This window comes from Phyllostomus discolor, chromosome 1 (assembly GCF_004126475.2).
Source record: "Phyllostomus discolor isolate MPI-MPIP mPhyDis1 chromosome 1, mPhyDis1.pri.v3, whole genome shotgun sequence".
Taxonomy (NCBI): Eukaryota; Metazoa; Chordata; class Mammalia; order Chiroptera; family Phyllostomidae; genus Phyllostomus; species Phyllostomus discolor.
The window spans coordinates 119,591,251-119,606,830 of NC_040903.2; the positions used below are offsets into that span (position 1 = coordinate 119,591,251).

Here is a 15,580-nt window from a genome sequence, read left to right on the forward strand (position 1 = left end):
TGGGCAAGTGTCCCCCAAAGTCACACATCATGAAATGGACAGCCAGGTTGAGAGTCTTAAAAAAAAAAAAAATTCACTGAAGCTGAATGCAGCCTATCATAACACCACCAGCTGGTACAGATGGGTTCCTAGACTCTAACCTAGTGGGGGAAGCCTGTACTACAAGGAGCCTGACCACCCAGAAGATAACTCCCGGTTTTTATGGGGGTCCCCCTCAGAATCCACCTCTAATTAGAAGCCCAAAGTGGCAATAATATATAAATGCTGGAGGAGGTTTTCTCCAGGAACTTTTTACCCTCCTTTGTTCTGAGAAACCAGTTATGAGTCTATTAGTGATCTAAGAGAGAGGCTGATTTGAAGGGTAGTGGGAATGAACAGAAGGAACAGTACTGATTCCATTTTACATGACTTTCAAGTTTGTTACTTTTCTACTTCCTCTGCCCTAGTTCAAATTCTATCCTTCGTTGGTGTATTGCCACCACTTTTAAATTAAAAAAACTTAATAGAAAAAGAACCCTCATAATACAGAATGTCAGTAAAATGGAACCATTTTCTGCTCCTCTCACCCAACTAAAACCTTGTTCAACTGCCCCCCAAAACCTTAGAAATACAAAGATTGTGTGATTGACATTATAAAACTTATAAAAGTTTAAGTCTTTCCCAAAGCAACTCCTACTTTATGCTTGATGGATATAAAATTCCATCTGTAGACTAATACAGATAAAAACAAAAGGTAGTATGCTTAAAAATAAAATTTCATACCAAAAGGTTTTCCCTATACTTTACACCACATTAGTTCTCCAAGGAATATATTCTGCATTTATAATCTCAATTTCTTGACTTGAAATGGAAAATAACTTGGTAGGAAAATTCTATGACTGAAGTGATTGAGATCACTATATGCTTAACATTAAAAGATAACTCCACAACCCATGCCAGAAACACTAAACTAAAATCAACACAAAATACAAAAAACTGATAAGAGTTCACCCCACAATAAAGTTAATTAAGTTTTAATGAAATTAAGACTTTACAGTTACATTACTGAAAATGTTAAGTGTAACACCCATTCTTGCCCTCAAGCATGTATACAAAAAAGCTTCCCTTTCTCCAACTTAACTCTGTTAACCATAAATGAATCCCAAACTGATCTGTAACAGAATTCTTTTTGTGTATCATCTATTATTTGAACATATCACAGGAATTTACGTAACAGGATAGAGAACAGAAGTAAGAGAGAACAGGTGCTTCAGTGCACCCATATTATCTACTAAGACCACAGTGTGAGCAACTGAGTGTAGATTCATGGTCGTTGTTCCCTGAATAAAACAGTTCAGACAAAATCTTCCACAAACACAGGTTTTTGCAGTATCCAAATCTTGGCAAAGGTGGAAAGGAATGATATGAGAGCCATATGGAATCCTATTGGAGAAAAAATGTTTAAAAATATTTTAAAAATGTATTTGTATATGAATTATTGAGCACTAAATTATAACCACAAGAGGATTACTCTATTAATTAAATAACTCAGTATATTGTTTTATCTTACAAACTGGGTAATGGGGAAAATATTCCAAAAAACATGATATTCTAAACTATAATTTATTGTAAACTGAAGAGGATCTATACCACTCCATACAGTATCTTTTAGCACTGCCACTTAATAGTATAATCCATTGAATAGAATGAGTTACCTGTCCTTATATAACTATACTGTATGAACAGTGTAACACGGTAAGTTAAATCTATAGCTCTGTCATACAATTCTCATGATGGTAATGGGAGTACTAAGGAGTTCTACCTGTGAAGAAACATTTCAATAAATCCATTATACCATACTCTCCTAGGCATCAACTATTCAAAAGGGAATTTTGAACTGTGTAAAAACATTTAAAACACGTTGTTTGGGGACTTAGTTTGTTTTACTTGCTAAGCAAGTAAGGCTGCCTCACCTTGCTTTAATCATTCACCCTCATGCATAAAACTTGAGTGGCATCCAATGCAATTAAAACCAAGTCTAAGTGCTCGCTCTCATCTACGCAAAACTAAGACACAGTCTTTTGAGATGGCCTGCCCACTGCCCAACTCCTTCCCCCTAAACACAACCATGCTCTGGGCACTTAGTCTCCCTTACAGAGCTGTTTCTATAGTACCTAGCCCAGGCTGGCACATAATAGGTGTTTAGACCTTTTACAGCAAATACATAAAACCAACTCAGAGTTTAAACCCTTTTTAAAAAGTCTGAAAAGATACACATCAAATCAGAAATAGTGGTTTACTTTTTGTAAGGGATTTGGAATTGACCTTGCTTACAATTTTTCATTTTTTTCACATGTACTAATTCATTACCTGTGTAAGTTAAAACTGTGCCAAGAAGTGTCTACTGCATATTTACATTAATCTCTTCCAGCTATCTGATATAGTCTAAGGAAACAGGTAACAACTGTGACATAATTTAAAACTGTGACATAATTTAAATTTCCACATATTTTTCTAATACACCATAACTTTGTAACTAGTAGTTAAAACAATTTACCAACAGATAGATAATAGGTATTATTCTCATGGCTTTGGGTTTATATCCTTTTTAAAAGAGGGCTGAAAACATGCAAAAATTATACTTTAGTAAAGGTTAGTGAAACATGCAAAATTATATTTTAGTAAGATTAATAGAGATCAAGTTTAAAAAAATAAAACACCACAATGCTCAATCATTCAGCACTAATAAATTATTTTTCTGCTCTATTACATCATATTTTGTTTTTTAAATTATATTTTGTTTATGCTATTACAGCTGTCCCAATTTTTCTCCTTTGAGCACCACATCTCCTGCCCCAACTCTCACAGGCATTCTCCACATCATTGCTCATGTCCATAGGTCCTGCATATAAGTTCTTTGGCTACTCTACTCCTTATTCTGTATATTACATCCCCATGACTATTCTGTAACTACCAATTTTTACTTCTTAATCCTGTCACCTTTCTCACCCATCTACCCTACTTCCATCCCATCTAGTGACCATCAAAATGCTCTATGTATCTATGATTCTGTTCTGCTTGTTCCTTTATTTTGTTTTTTAGATTCAATTATTGATAGATATGTATTTATTGCCATTTTATTGTTCTTATTTTTGATTTTTCTTCTTCTTTTTAAAGAAGACCCTTTAACATTTCATGTAATACTGGTTTGGTGATGATTAATTCCTTGACCAGAAGTCTACATCACATTTTGATCATTTATTTTTTTCCTTCCAACTCTGCACTTTTCCATGGTGGATGTTAGTCTGTATTTTTTTTTCTTAAACATCTAGCCAGCTGGTTATGGTCTTTAAGAAAAAAATCAGAAATCATATGTAATATTTCTCAGTTGGATATAACTTTCTTTTTTTTAAAGATTTTATTTATTTATTTTTAGAGAGAGGAAGGGAGGGAGAAGAGAGGTAGAGAAACATGGATGTGCAAGAGATAAATTGCTTGTCTCTTGCACGCCCCCAACTGGGGACCTGGCCCACAACCCAGGCATGTGCCCTGACTGGGAATCAAGGATCTTTTGGTTCACAGGCCAGCACTCAATCCATTGAGCCACATCAGCCAGGACCTGAAAATAATTTTCAAACTTGAATATTTCAGAGAAAGCCTAGAACAAGCTCAGGAGCAACTCATTACCAAAATATACCATTTAGAGTTTCCTCAGATCAGTGGTCTTAACCCTGAATCATCAGTATCACCTCTGGAAATTAAAATATGTAACATACAATAGGGGCCCATCTCTGGCAACTCTGAACTAGTTAGTCTGAGGTAGAAACTAAGCATCTATATTTCTCATCTATATTATTAAAAAGCTCTTCCACAGCTAATGATAACACTGATTTTTAACTGCCAGTTAAGTAAATGACATGTATTTATTATAATAAGTATATGTAAATGTTAACTATTTGAGACCTATTATAAGCGAGGCACTGTTCTAGGTACTTACATGTATTGTCATTTAGCTGGTAATTTTTAATTCTTACTTAAGAGTCAGTGCCTTAAACCAGTGGTTCTCAAAGTGTGGTCTCTGAACAGCTGTATCAGCAGCTCCTTAGAACAGGGGTGTCAAACTCATCTTCACTGGGGGCCACATCAGCCTCATGGTTGCCTTCAAAGGGCCAAAATAATTTTAGGACTGTATAAATGTAACTACTCCTCAACTGTTAAGGAGTTGAAATTATACTCAGCCATTTGAAGGCAACCTCGAGGCTAATGTGGCCCCCCGAGAAAATGAGTTTGACACCCCTGCCTTAAACTACTAGTTAAGAGATGCAATTTCTTCAGCCCCACTCCAAATGTAGTGAAAAAGAATCCAGCAATCTGCTTTAATAACCACTTATTTCAATAAGTGTGATTCTGATGCACTCTCAAATTTTAAGAATCACTGTCTTAAGAATAGTATGAGTCCTTAGTTACTTTTAGAGCCTTTAGTAATCAAAGTGTGATTCAGGCTTAGTAGCCTCAGCCTCACCAGAAAGCTTGTTTGAAATGCAGGATTTCCACCCTAGACCTCTGAAACAATCTAACAAGACTCTCAGGTGATTTGAATGCATATTAAAGTATGAAAAGCACTGGTGTGAATTAGTGGTTCTTAATCATAACTAGCTCTACAGAATCACCTGGGTTTTAAATACTGGCTCCCACTCTCAGACATTCTGATTTAATAAGTCCAGGGTGGGAACTAGTCGTTGAATTTTTAAAAGCTCCTCAGGTAATTCCAAATGTGAAGTAAAGTTGGAGAACCACTGCTTTAAAATAAGAATTCTTAAGCTATGAATAGTGAGAAGGGAGGATTGGATTGGATTTCAGTGTGGTCCGTGAACATTATAAAGTTGTATGGAAAATTCTGTGTATGTACTCATGTGTGTATTTTTCTAGGCCCATAGTTTTGATCAGTTGTTTTTATTATTTTTAGACAGAGGGGAATGGAGGGAGAAAGAAAGGTAGAGAAACATCAATGTGTGGTTGCCTCTGCTGTCCCCTTACTGGGGACCTGGCCTGCAACCCAGGCATGTGCCCTAACTGGGAATCGAACCAGTGACCCTTTGGCTTGCAGGCCGGTGCTCAATCCACTGAGCAACACCAGCCAGGGCAGTTGCTTTTATTTTTAAAGAGCTTCTATCACGCCAAAAAAAAGTTATGAATCTCTTCTTTGAAATATGGCATTGCTACTATTTTACATGCACTCAATAATGAAAGAAGCATGAACAAAAATGAGGTACCTGGAGTTCAGCGTCTCATGAAATCAACTTCAGTTAGTGCACAAAGACAAAGGAAAGGGAGCCAATAGCTATTGTGTCCTACTATATACCAAATGCTTTGGTATTACATTAGCTCAGTATCTTCACAACTCTGTTTCACAGATGAGAACATTGAATCAAAGAGGTTAAATAACTTGCTAAAGCCATGTTAAGGGGTGAAGCCAGGAATCAAACCCATGTCTGACTCCAAAGATCATAATTAACCACACAATGCCAGATTGGAGTTCTCAAAATGTAAAGTGCATTAGAACTACCCTGAGGGATTTATCGACACATGGATAACCGTCCTCACCCTCAGAGTTTCTGATTCAGTAGCTCTGGGGTGGAGTTCAAGAACTTGCATCTCTAGCAAGTTCTTAGGTGATCCTGATGCTTCTGGTCAGGAGACCATAGTTTGAAAAACAGTGCCATTCAGGCCATCATAAACAAAGCAACAAACAACAAGTGTTGGAGAGGTTGTGGAGAAAAGGGAACCCTAGTGCACTGTTGGTGGGAATGCAAACTGGTGCAGCCACTGTGGAAAACAGTATGGAATTTTCTCAGAAAACTAAAAATCTGCCTTTTGACCCAGCAATTCCACTGCTAGGGTTGTATTCTAAGAACCCTGAAACACTAATCCAAAAGAACCTATGCACCCCAATGTTCATAGCAGCACAATTTACAATAGCCAAGTGCTGGAAGCACCTAGGTGCCCATTAGTAAATGAATGGATCAAAAAACTATGGTACATTTACACAACAGAATTATATGCAGCAGAAAGAAAGAAGGAGCTCCTACCCTTTGGGACAGCATGGATGGAACTGGAAAGCATAATGCTAAGGGAAATAAGCCAGGTGGTGAAAGACAAACACCATATGATCTCACCTTTAACAGGAACCTAATCAACAAACAAATAAGCAAAATATAACCAAAGACGCTGAAATTGAGAACAGGCTGACAGTGACCGGAGGGGAGAGGGGAGGGAATTTCAGGGGAGAAGGATGAATGGTTTGCAGGAACAAGTATAAAGGACACATGGACAATAACGGGACGGGCTGGGGGTAAAAGGCGGAAAACTGTAATTGAACAACAATTAAAATAAAAATAAAAAGAGAAAGAAAAAGAAAAACAATGCCATTCATTCACTCAAGTAGTTAATAATGCTTAACATATGGCAAGAGCTGGAGATACCACATTTTGGACACTAGAGAAATAGTGGAGAATAAGACAAAGTCCATGCCTTCATGGATCTTAGTCTAGTGGGGGAAAGTGACAGAACACAAATGCTGAAAAAAATATAATGCCAGGTAATACATCCCATGACCAAAAGCAAAAAAAAAAAAAAGGCAATGTAAGGGGGCATAAAACTTTAGATAGGTATTCAGGAAAGACCTTTCTGGGTGCCTCTTGGGCAGGAAGCTGAATGAAGTGAGAAAGTGAGCTATGAGACTTTCTGGAGGAAAAGCATTCCAAGCAGTGGTAAGGAGCAGCAAAAAGGTCACCATAGCCAGGGGTCAGATTATGCACAGCATTGTAAGCTATGGTTAAAGACTTACTATTAGTCTGAGGATGATGAGGACACTAGGATGCTATCAAAAGTACCACATTTTATGACTCTTACCTATTATATAATATGGTTCGTGCAGAAGATTCCAATAAAGTTAATGGTGTTTGCAGCATTATAACTGGAAGAACTTCTGGTTGTTCAAATGTATTTCCATAAAGATCCAAGTACTCGAGAGATAAATTTTTAAATTCACAAGGCAAAAATGGAAGCTTATTTCGAGCTGCTGACAAAAATCGCAGGTTTGTCAATTGTCCTATCTTGAAAGGCAATCGAATCAATTCATTATCATCAAGTTTTAAATCTGTAAGTTCCCAAAGCTGACAAAACTGCACAGGGAGTGCCTTAATTTTGTTCTTGCTGAGATCCAAACTCCGAAGTGATTTCTGGAGTGTAGATTGACACAATGCTACACTAAATGACTCCAAGTGATTGTCATTCAGGTTAAGTTCTTGTAGGTGGATGAGGTCTCCAATTGTAGCTGGAAGCTTTTTTATATGGTTGTGACTCAAGTCTAATTTCTTAAGGTTTTTTAAGCAAAGCATACGCATATCAACTCGGACAAGACCACAATAAGAAGCCTGAAGATGTTCCAGATAATATGGGAAGTTCTTGCTTAAAGGATAGTCCTTTTTGGAAGTGATAACCATTTTAGTTTTGAATTTTTCAAATTCTGAAGTCTTCACTGGTGCGAGGGGTGAAAGTGGTGTCTCAACATCACAGCCTCTATGAACCAGTCTCAAGGCTGAAAGGAAACTCTTTAAACTGCTGGAATTGGCCTAAATAAATAAAAGTTGTACAATTATAAATTCTATTTTAGATAATATGTGCATACTTATTCATCCTATGACAACTTGTATAGTTATATATGCAAACGATACAATCATTTATTGAAAATGGCTGTAAAAAATAAATTTTTAGTATTCTATTCCAACTAAATTTCAATATCGATACAAAAAATGTTTAAAGTTTAAAAAAATGTTGACATACTCTACATAAAATTGTTCAAAGGAGGGAACCATAAGAATATAAAATAAGATAGGAAGGCATAAAAAGATTCCACTTGAGATTTGGGTTTAAGATGAACGCACACAAACCTCCAGGGCCTCTGAAATAGGCTGAGACAGCCCTGTGCACTGTAAAATGTCCAGGAGTGCCATTCGTAAAGATTAGGAATTGGGAAATTCATGGCCTGTCTGTCAAAAGCAAGTGAGTTTGCTTCCAGCTGAACAGAGAAATCACTAATCAAGTGGTATGTGAACTAAGTCATCAATAAAAATTACTAATACTTGGTGGGATACTTTAGGAGTTTCCTAAAGTTCACATGTGTAAAAATAGTGAACTTTTAGCAAGTGTGGGAAATGAAGTGTGTGATCCTATTTGGTTGGAATGTGGGAGGTTTGCAGAGTAAAAGATTAGAAATACAGCTTGGGGATAGATTATACATGAGCTTGATGTTAAGGTAAGGAAGACAGAATGATCAGGCTGAGGGAAATCACTGAAGAATTCTGAGCATGAGAATTACATAAAATCTAAGTATTATTTTGGCAGCAGTATATACAGTGAGGTGGAGTAAGGAAAATCTGGAGACCTAGATCAAGTAGGTCCAAAAGAGCATTACCAACTTGGGAGTTACACACAATAAGGGTTGAACTACAGGAATGGAAGGCAGGTATGGCAGAGAACTAGAATAAAGCGTTTATTTGGGGGATAGAAAAAAGGTTGCCAGAGATAGGAGGCAAAGGAATGACTGCAAAAACCCAAGGTAAATCAGGATAGTGCCCTGTCACAAATGGCAAGAAAGGAAAGTTTTATTAAGAAGAGAGTGGCCACCAGTGTCAAATTCTACAGAGCTCAAAAAAAGATAAAAAAAAAATGGTAATGTGATTGGCAAGTACAAAGGAAATCACTGACCTTTCAGGCAGTGTTTTGAATATACTAGTGAAAGTAAAGGTCATAGAGTAGAGGCACTGGATCTAGTCTGTCTTTCCAGAAATTTGTTTTTTTCTTTTTTTTTAATTGTTAAGACCTCAGCTTGTTTTTAGGTAGAAAGAAAGGAGTTAGTGGAAGGATAGGCTAAACATCAAGAGAAAATGAAAAATCACAAGAACAGGAGGAGGTATGACTAAATGATTCCATTCAATACAAATACTTCAAAAAGTTATTAAACTTTTAATTTTTGCAAAACACTTTGCTTGGGGTTAAGGGTAATGCAAGGATGAACAAGACATTACTCCTATTCTCTAGGAAGGGGGAAAACAAATAAGGGGAGATAGGGCAAAAAAATTTTTTTTATTCTAATGGTTTATTTATTTTAAAAGATTTTTTAAATTTATTTTTAGAGAGGGAAGGGAAGAAGAGAGAGAGAGAAACATCAATGTGCGGTTGCTGGGGTCCATGGCCTGCAACCCAGGTATGTGGCCTGACTGGGAATCTTACTGACCTGCGACACTTTGGTTCGCAGCCCTCGCTCAATCCACTGAGCTATGCCAGCCTGGGCTTCTAATGGTTTATTTTTAAAATAATTATAGTAAATAAAATACTCCTAAACAAGATTCTAATTGCATTTTATCAATTTTTTACACTAAACTTAGATTTGTAGCATGTAATTCAGCTGGCAAAATGTAGACTTGGACCACCTGCCTTAGAGTTCCAGTGTTAAGAACAGCCTAAGGCTCCACTTTGGGTACAGAAGCAAACCTAGTTTTCCTTCCCATCCTGGGCAGCTTTACCATGGCTGACTCTGCCGTTTGGAGCTATATAAGCACACCTGAGAAGCTGCCATCACTTCTTTTTTAAAAAAAAACTATTTTAGTGTTACTTTGGGAACCACTTTATCTGCCCTTCAATTCTAAATGATAACTTTGCTGGATAGAGTAATCTAGGTTGTAGGTCCTTGCTTTTCATCACTTTGAATACTTCTTGCTAGCCCCCTCTAGCTTGCAAAGTTTCTTTTGAGAATCAGCTGATAGTTTTATGGGAACTCTTTTGTAGGTAACTATCTGCTTTTCTCTTGCTGTTTTAAGATTCTCTATCTTTAACCTTTGGCATTTTAATTATGATGTCTTGTGGTTGCCATGACTTCTTCAAACACATCTGTGAGACTCTATCCCTATTCAACTATGTGAGATATCACGATACTCAAATAGCTTATTTAAAAAAAAACAGAGCCAACCTACGCATTGATGTTTTTAATATCATACCTTACTTAGACAGATATCCACAGGAGGCTCCTTTAACCGAACAGTGGCTTTCCCCTCTTCCACAAATTTGGTGAAGAACTGCTCAATGTTTTCCTTTAGCTGCTTAAAACCAATGGAAAAAAAGAACAAAATGAAGTATTATTTAATATTTAATTACAACTAGAATGTGCCAGTCACTTTGCCAGGTGTTGGTTTGTCTTTTAGTCCTCAAGGCTGTATGTTTCGTGGTTTTAAGTTTTAAAGTTTTCTGTTTGGTTGAGTTTGTTTTTAGCAGATGGGTAGCTACATTTCTTATGTACCTTCTGTCAGATACTATTTTTCTATCTGCCCAGTTAACACTTTCTGCTTCTCAGAATAGAATTCTCCTGTTTTGGGAGAATTTTCCTTTTGTCTCATTCCACCTATGTGGCCGTAGTGAGCTGTCAATAGTAGTTACTTGCCTTTTTAATTTCAGTCCATCAGTCTGGGTTGGGCATGCCTCCCACAAGATTACAAACTCCACGAAAACAGTAATTTTGTCTCCTTTGTCAATCTTGTCAAAGAATGTCAAATCAGTCATACCTCTAGCGCCAAACAGTGACTGACACATAACAGGGGCTCAAAAAATTTTAATGACTGATGTTTCTGCTTTAGACTTCAACAATTTATCGAGAAGCCGTTATGTACCAATTAATTATGATAGGGGGTTTGGGACAATAGTGGTGAATAAGACCAGCATGGTAATCACACAGTTGCCAATCTGATGAGAGACAGTTATTAAAGTAATTATGAGCATAACAACTATTAAGACAAGAAGTACAGGTTGCTCTAAAACCTTATATAGCAAAGAAATCTTACCTGGTCATGAGATATGAAGGTGACTTTAAAGGTGAGAACTAAAGGATTAGGACATATTGGCCAAGTGAAGAAATTACAAGAAAAGACAGCATACTAACAAAAGGGAACAATGTGTGCAAAGCCTTGAAAGCAACAAAGCCTGGCAGCTGTGAGGAGCTCAAAGAAGCTCAGTATGGCTGAAGGATCCAGTGAAAAGAGGTGAGCCTGAAAAGGTAAATGAAGATTGGATGGTGAAACAGTTTGTAAAACATGTTAAGAATTTTGGATTTTATGCTAAGAACAATGACATCCACTGAATGACTTTAAGCTGTGGGGAAATGGTTAGATCTACATTTTTACAAGTTCCCTTTAACCTTGGTGTAAGAATGAACTCTGGGGGAGGAAGTATAGGATGAGGGAAGGACAACGGTAGAGAGGTCCTTAAAGAAACTCTCCAGGCAAGGAACAATGATGGTTTAGACTACAGCTGGGATGGATGAAAATCTGAAAGATACCCAGGATGTAGAATTTAAAGGATTCAATAATATACTAGATGTGTGGAGGCAGAGGCTTTAAGGCTTCAGGATGGGGCAAATCACTACTTAATGAATTTGACACTGTCAGAAAAGCAGGTTTAGGGGTGACAAAGCCAATTAATTTTTAGGTTGAAATGCTGTGACACATCCAAGTGAAGATTTCCAGTAGACAGCAATTCAAATAAGAAGGGATTTACACATTTATCAGATGAAAAATGTTTCTCACTGCTCTTCTATGATCTGTTCCCTCTGATGACCACCACTTTGCTGCCCTCCACCAATGTATCATGCAGATTTAGAAAGTCAGATGTGAGTCATGACTATTTCTGTGAGGAAAAAAAAAAGCTAAATGTTCAGCATTTTCTAAAGTGAAGAAGTGGTATGAAAAAAAGTGTGACAATGGCACGAAACATCACACATCCAACTCAAAGATACAGTTGTTCTCCCTTATCCAAAGGAGAGACACAGGCCAAGATCCCCAGTGGAAGCCTGAAACCACAGAGAATGGCAAACTCTACATATACTGTGTTTTTTCCTGTGCATGCATACCTATGATAAAGTTTAAATTCTAAATTAGAAACAGTAAGAGACAAAAAGGGAGAAGGCCGGCTAAAGATACAGATTTGGAAATCAGTCAGACGAGAGCAGAAGTCATGGGACAGAAAAGTAGGTGTGCAAAAGAGGTCCAAGGTACTTCTCATATTTGGCACTAATGCCTATTCTTCAAGGCCCAGCTTAATTCATCCAAGAAATGTTTACGAAGCACCCACTATTTTCCAAGCCCTGTGCACCACCTCTTCTACAAAACTTTCTCAAGGCTCTGTAATCAGAATTCTCGTTTTTGATAATGTACTTCACTTCCACTTTTATTATAGCACTTATCATAGCCTATCTTATATTCTAAGTAGTGGTTTCTGTTTCTCCCTTTCTAGCCTCAGAAGGACAGTGACTAAGTCAACTTTATCTCCTAGTTTCGAGCACTGCATCTTGTGCACAGGTTAAGTCTTCAGCTAACAGTTTACAATAAAATTTTTATTAGGATTACCACATGGAATTGACTATTAGCGCAGTAGGAGTTTTAAGAGGGACAGCATTAGAGACTTTTTAAATAGGCAGGACCTGAGCTGGGTATTAAAGAGACAGGTTTGCCCTGGCTGGTGTGGCTTGGTGGATTGAGCGCGGGCTGTGAACCAGGCATCGCAGGTTCGATTCCCAGTCAGGGCACATGCCTAGGTTACAGGCCATGACCCCCAGCAACCGCACATTGATGTTTCTCTCTCTCTCTCCCCCTTCTCTCTCTAAAAATAAATGGATAAAATCTTAAAAAAAAAAAAAGAGACAGGTTTGCAGGGAAGACAAGAGGGGATAAAGGGGAAATCCAATTCTAGTTATGAGTTTGCTTTTGTCACCTAATAGTTTTGTAACCTTTACAATGTTGGGTAATAGTTTTCAATTTGAAAAACTATATGAATTGATTCCATCAATAGAAGAAAATTATTTAGACTCTCAACTACTTGCGTGAAACACTAAGTGTCTCTGAAAGAGATGGTAATGCCTCCTTTCCCCAGCTAAGTACTGTATTCACTGCGGAGTACAACACTGAGAGGGAAATAATGCTAAGAGTCAGATGCAAGGGTGGGCAAATTGCCCACTCAACTTTATTTATAGACATAGGGTAGTCCAGTCATTTTGACAATATAACGGTGTCTGGTAATGAAGGGGTAAAGATTTTATGAAACCTGTGCTTTAAAAATTCTATTTCAAATGGGAAAAAACGCAATTAAAAAATAAAAATTCTGTTTCAACTTCCAAGTGTTTCTAGAGAGTTTGCTACTTACTGCTAGCAGATAAGAAAAAGTCCTAGACTTAAGAAATCAGTTGTTAGGAAATTACACATTTCAGCAAACAAAAAAGGAGATGCAGTAACCTATAACGTTAATGAAAATATCAAGATGTAGACCCAAACGTTACCGCTTCACTGTACTGTTCATCATCCCTTAAAGCCTTAAAAAAAAAAAAAAAAAAAAAGCTACCGAAAATTCTGTGGGAGGAACAGAATTTATTGAACGAAAGTGCACTTATTTTACTGTTCACCCAAACTAGGTGGCTACCTGTCAATTCAAAGGCGCAGAAATGAGCACGAGAAATAAGCAGAGGTGCACTCTCAAAAGCTCTCCTTTATCGGGCCCGTGGGAGAAGCCCCGGAAACCAGTGCAGTGGTAGGACTCGGGGACCGGGCGCTCACGAACCCCCAGGACAAGCTCCAGCTCCGGAGATGCCCCGGGGCATGAGGCCCCAGGCGGCCCGCCTCTTGACTCCTGGGCAGTGCCCGCTCGCTCCACGCACCTCATAGCGGGTCCCGTGCCTGTCCTTCAGGGTGGAGACGAGCAAGCAGGCGGGGCTCGCGCCGCCCCGCTGGTCCCTGGCTCGAGGCCGCGGTTGGCTTTTCGGAGCCTGCTGACACAGGCTCAACACCGCGCGGACGCCCTTGCCCCGGTTCCTCAGCCCCAAGGCCGGCAAGTGCCGACTGACCACCTCGACCTCGCAATGCAGCTTCATCTCGCCGGAGAAGCAGCAACCAGCTCCACAGCCTGGCTTTGAAACTTCCCGGTTCCCGCCCGGCTGTGCCGCCGCCGGGGTCCTCCAGTACGCGGGCTGTCTGCGGATCTGCCTGTCTGCTCCGTGGGCTTTCTCACCACAGTGGCTGTAGGAGTCCTGCGAGGGCAGGGGGCGCTGTCCCCTCCCTCGCAGGGTGGAGTCTGTGACTGCGAGCCTCAGAGCGAGGACACCGACAGCCCGAGGACCCAGTAGTACCTTCCGAAACAATAGACTGGTGTGGGCGCACGGTCCTTTCTGCGGACCGCGTGCAGCTGTCTGAGGTGGTGGCTGTTGTTTAGGGTAGAGCTCATTTCCGCTGAAGACACCTAACCGTCACTTGTGTTACGGAAAAGACGACTCAGGCGGCCTGGGAGTTTACGAAGTGGGATTTATTTACACATGCGGATCCAGAGGAGATAAAAATCCAAATTCTGAGCATTGAGCTTAAGCTGGAGGCTTCTTTATATGCTTGTTACACAGCAGAAGGAGGAGGGGAAGGAGTACAACTGCTAAAACGGGGGTTAGTGTACAACCTTGAGATGACTGCTTATCTGGGAAAGGATGCTGTCTGGGAAGGCTGCTGATCTGCTCCTACCTAAGAATGGCTACTGCTCAGCTGTGTCCTGTCACACTTGCACACTTTGGGCTACTGAGTTTCCTGAGGGAAGGCAGGTATTCCTCTGTTAAAGGGAAAGTCTCCTTTCTTACATAGCTTCGGCACTTGGGATATTACCGGTTGCCGAATGCCAGCTAGGGCGCTGCATTTCCTGACTCTTTTGGGCTGGTGTTCTGTTTTGTTTTTCGTGGCTCCCCTCATTCCGGAGGGAACGCCTGTCACATCAGAACGTATTTGATTTTGCAAGTTCTGTTGAACAAATTCCCACTTTGCAACTGTGAGGGATTTGGATGGATTGATTGGCTTAAATGCGTGTGCAACTTGGAAAGACTGACAGTCCACCCCAGATGCTCTTCGGAGTCCTTATTTTGTCACCAGAAAGGGACCTAGTGGAGGCGGATCTGCCCCAGCAAGGTTTGGGATGTGTGGGCTCTTTACTTCCTGTAGGAAAGAATTCAAGACAGAAGTCTAGGTGATTTTGAGGGTGTGTTTATTAAGCCTAGAACAGTGGAACAAAGGAAGGGTTTAGGATAGAAGAAGCAAGATCATAGTAACAAAAATGAGCCTAGCCCTGGGCGGGTAGCTCAGTTGGTTAGAACCTTACACCCATATCCCAATTTTGCGGGTTCCATCTCTGGTCAGGGCACATACAAGAATCAAACAATCAATGCATCAAAAAGTCCATGTCTCACTGTCACTCTCTCTCTCCCTTCCCCTTCCTTCCTCTCTAAAGTCATTTTTTTAGAAAGAAGGGGGAGGAGAGGGAGGGGAGGGAGGAGGGAGCCTAGGCCAGGCTAGTGAGGCTGCCTAGTCTCACTAAGGAGTAAAAGTCACAGCGACAGAAGTGAGCCAAGATGAGGCTGCTTTAGGCCCACTGAAAAGTTAGGCAACAGGAGAACTCTCAGAGTTGAGGAGAAAGTAAAATTATAAGCCTGAGGGAATGGAGGTATGAGCAAGCTCAAGGGAGAGCATGTGCT

The 15,580-nt window shown here is 39.5% G+C and overlaps 1 protein-coding gene and 1 long non-coding RNA gene across 3 annotated transcripts; one reads left to right on the forward strand and one right to left on the reverse strand.

Annotated features, from left to right (window-relative positions):
* Positions 1–981: 981 nt before the first annotated feature.
* LRR1 (leucine rich repeat protein 1) lies at positions 982–14,214 on the reverse strand. Of its 2 annotated transcripts, XM_028507936.2 has the most exons (4): positions 13,736–14,199; positions 10,038–10,136; positions 6,892–7,613; positions 982–1,422 (listed from the first exon to the last, which is right to left on the reverse strand). In XM_028507936.2, exons 1-4 carry the CDS (start codon positions 13,946–13,948, stop codon positions 1,206–1,208), a joined length of 1,251 nt encoding a protein of 416 aa, XP_028363737.1. In that variant the 5' UTR covers positions 13,949–14,199; the 3' UTR covers positions 982–1,205. The 2 variants fall into 2 exon arrangements, with proteins under 2 accessions (XP_028363737.1, XP_028363738.1); XM_028507937.2 differs by lacking the exon at positions 6,892–7,613 and having other exon boundaries at positions 13,736–14,214.
* LOC118501250 lies at positions 12,290–12,835 on the forward strand. The gene is made up of 2 exons (XR_004903873.1): positions 12,290–12,532; positions 12,732–12,835. It is a non-coding gene; the product is annotated as an uncharacterized LOC118501250 (long non-coding RNA).
* Positions 14,215–15,580: the final 1,366 nt, after the last annotated feature.

What these genes read in the sequence shown, in the direction of transcription:
- LRR1 (XM_028507936.2), bottom strand. Translation starts at nt 13,948, where the DNA reads ATGAAGCTGCATTGCGAGGTCGAGGTGGTCAGTCGGCACTTGCCGGCC. An exon ending in TGGATATCTGTCTAAGTAAG is followed by an intron (nt 7,614 to 10,037) that starts GTATGATATTAA and finishes TTATTTATTTAG; the next exon opens with GCCAATTCCAGCAGTTTAAA. An exon ending in CGAACCATATTATATAATAG is followed by an intron (nt 1,423 to 6,891) that starts GTAAGAGTCATA and finishes TTTCTCCAATAG; the next exon opens with GATTCCATATGGCTCTCATA.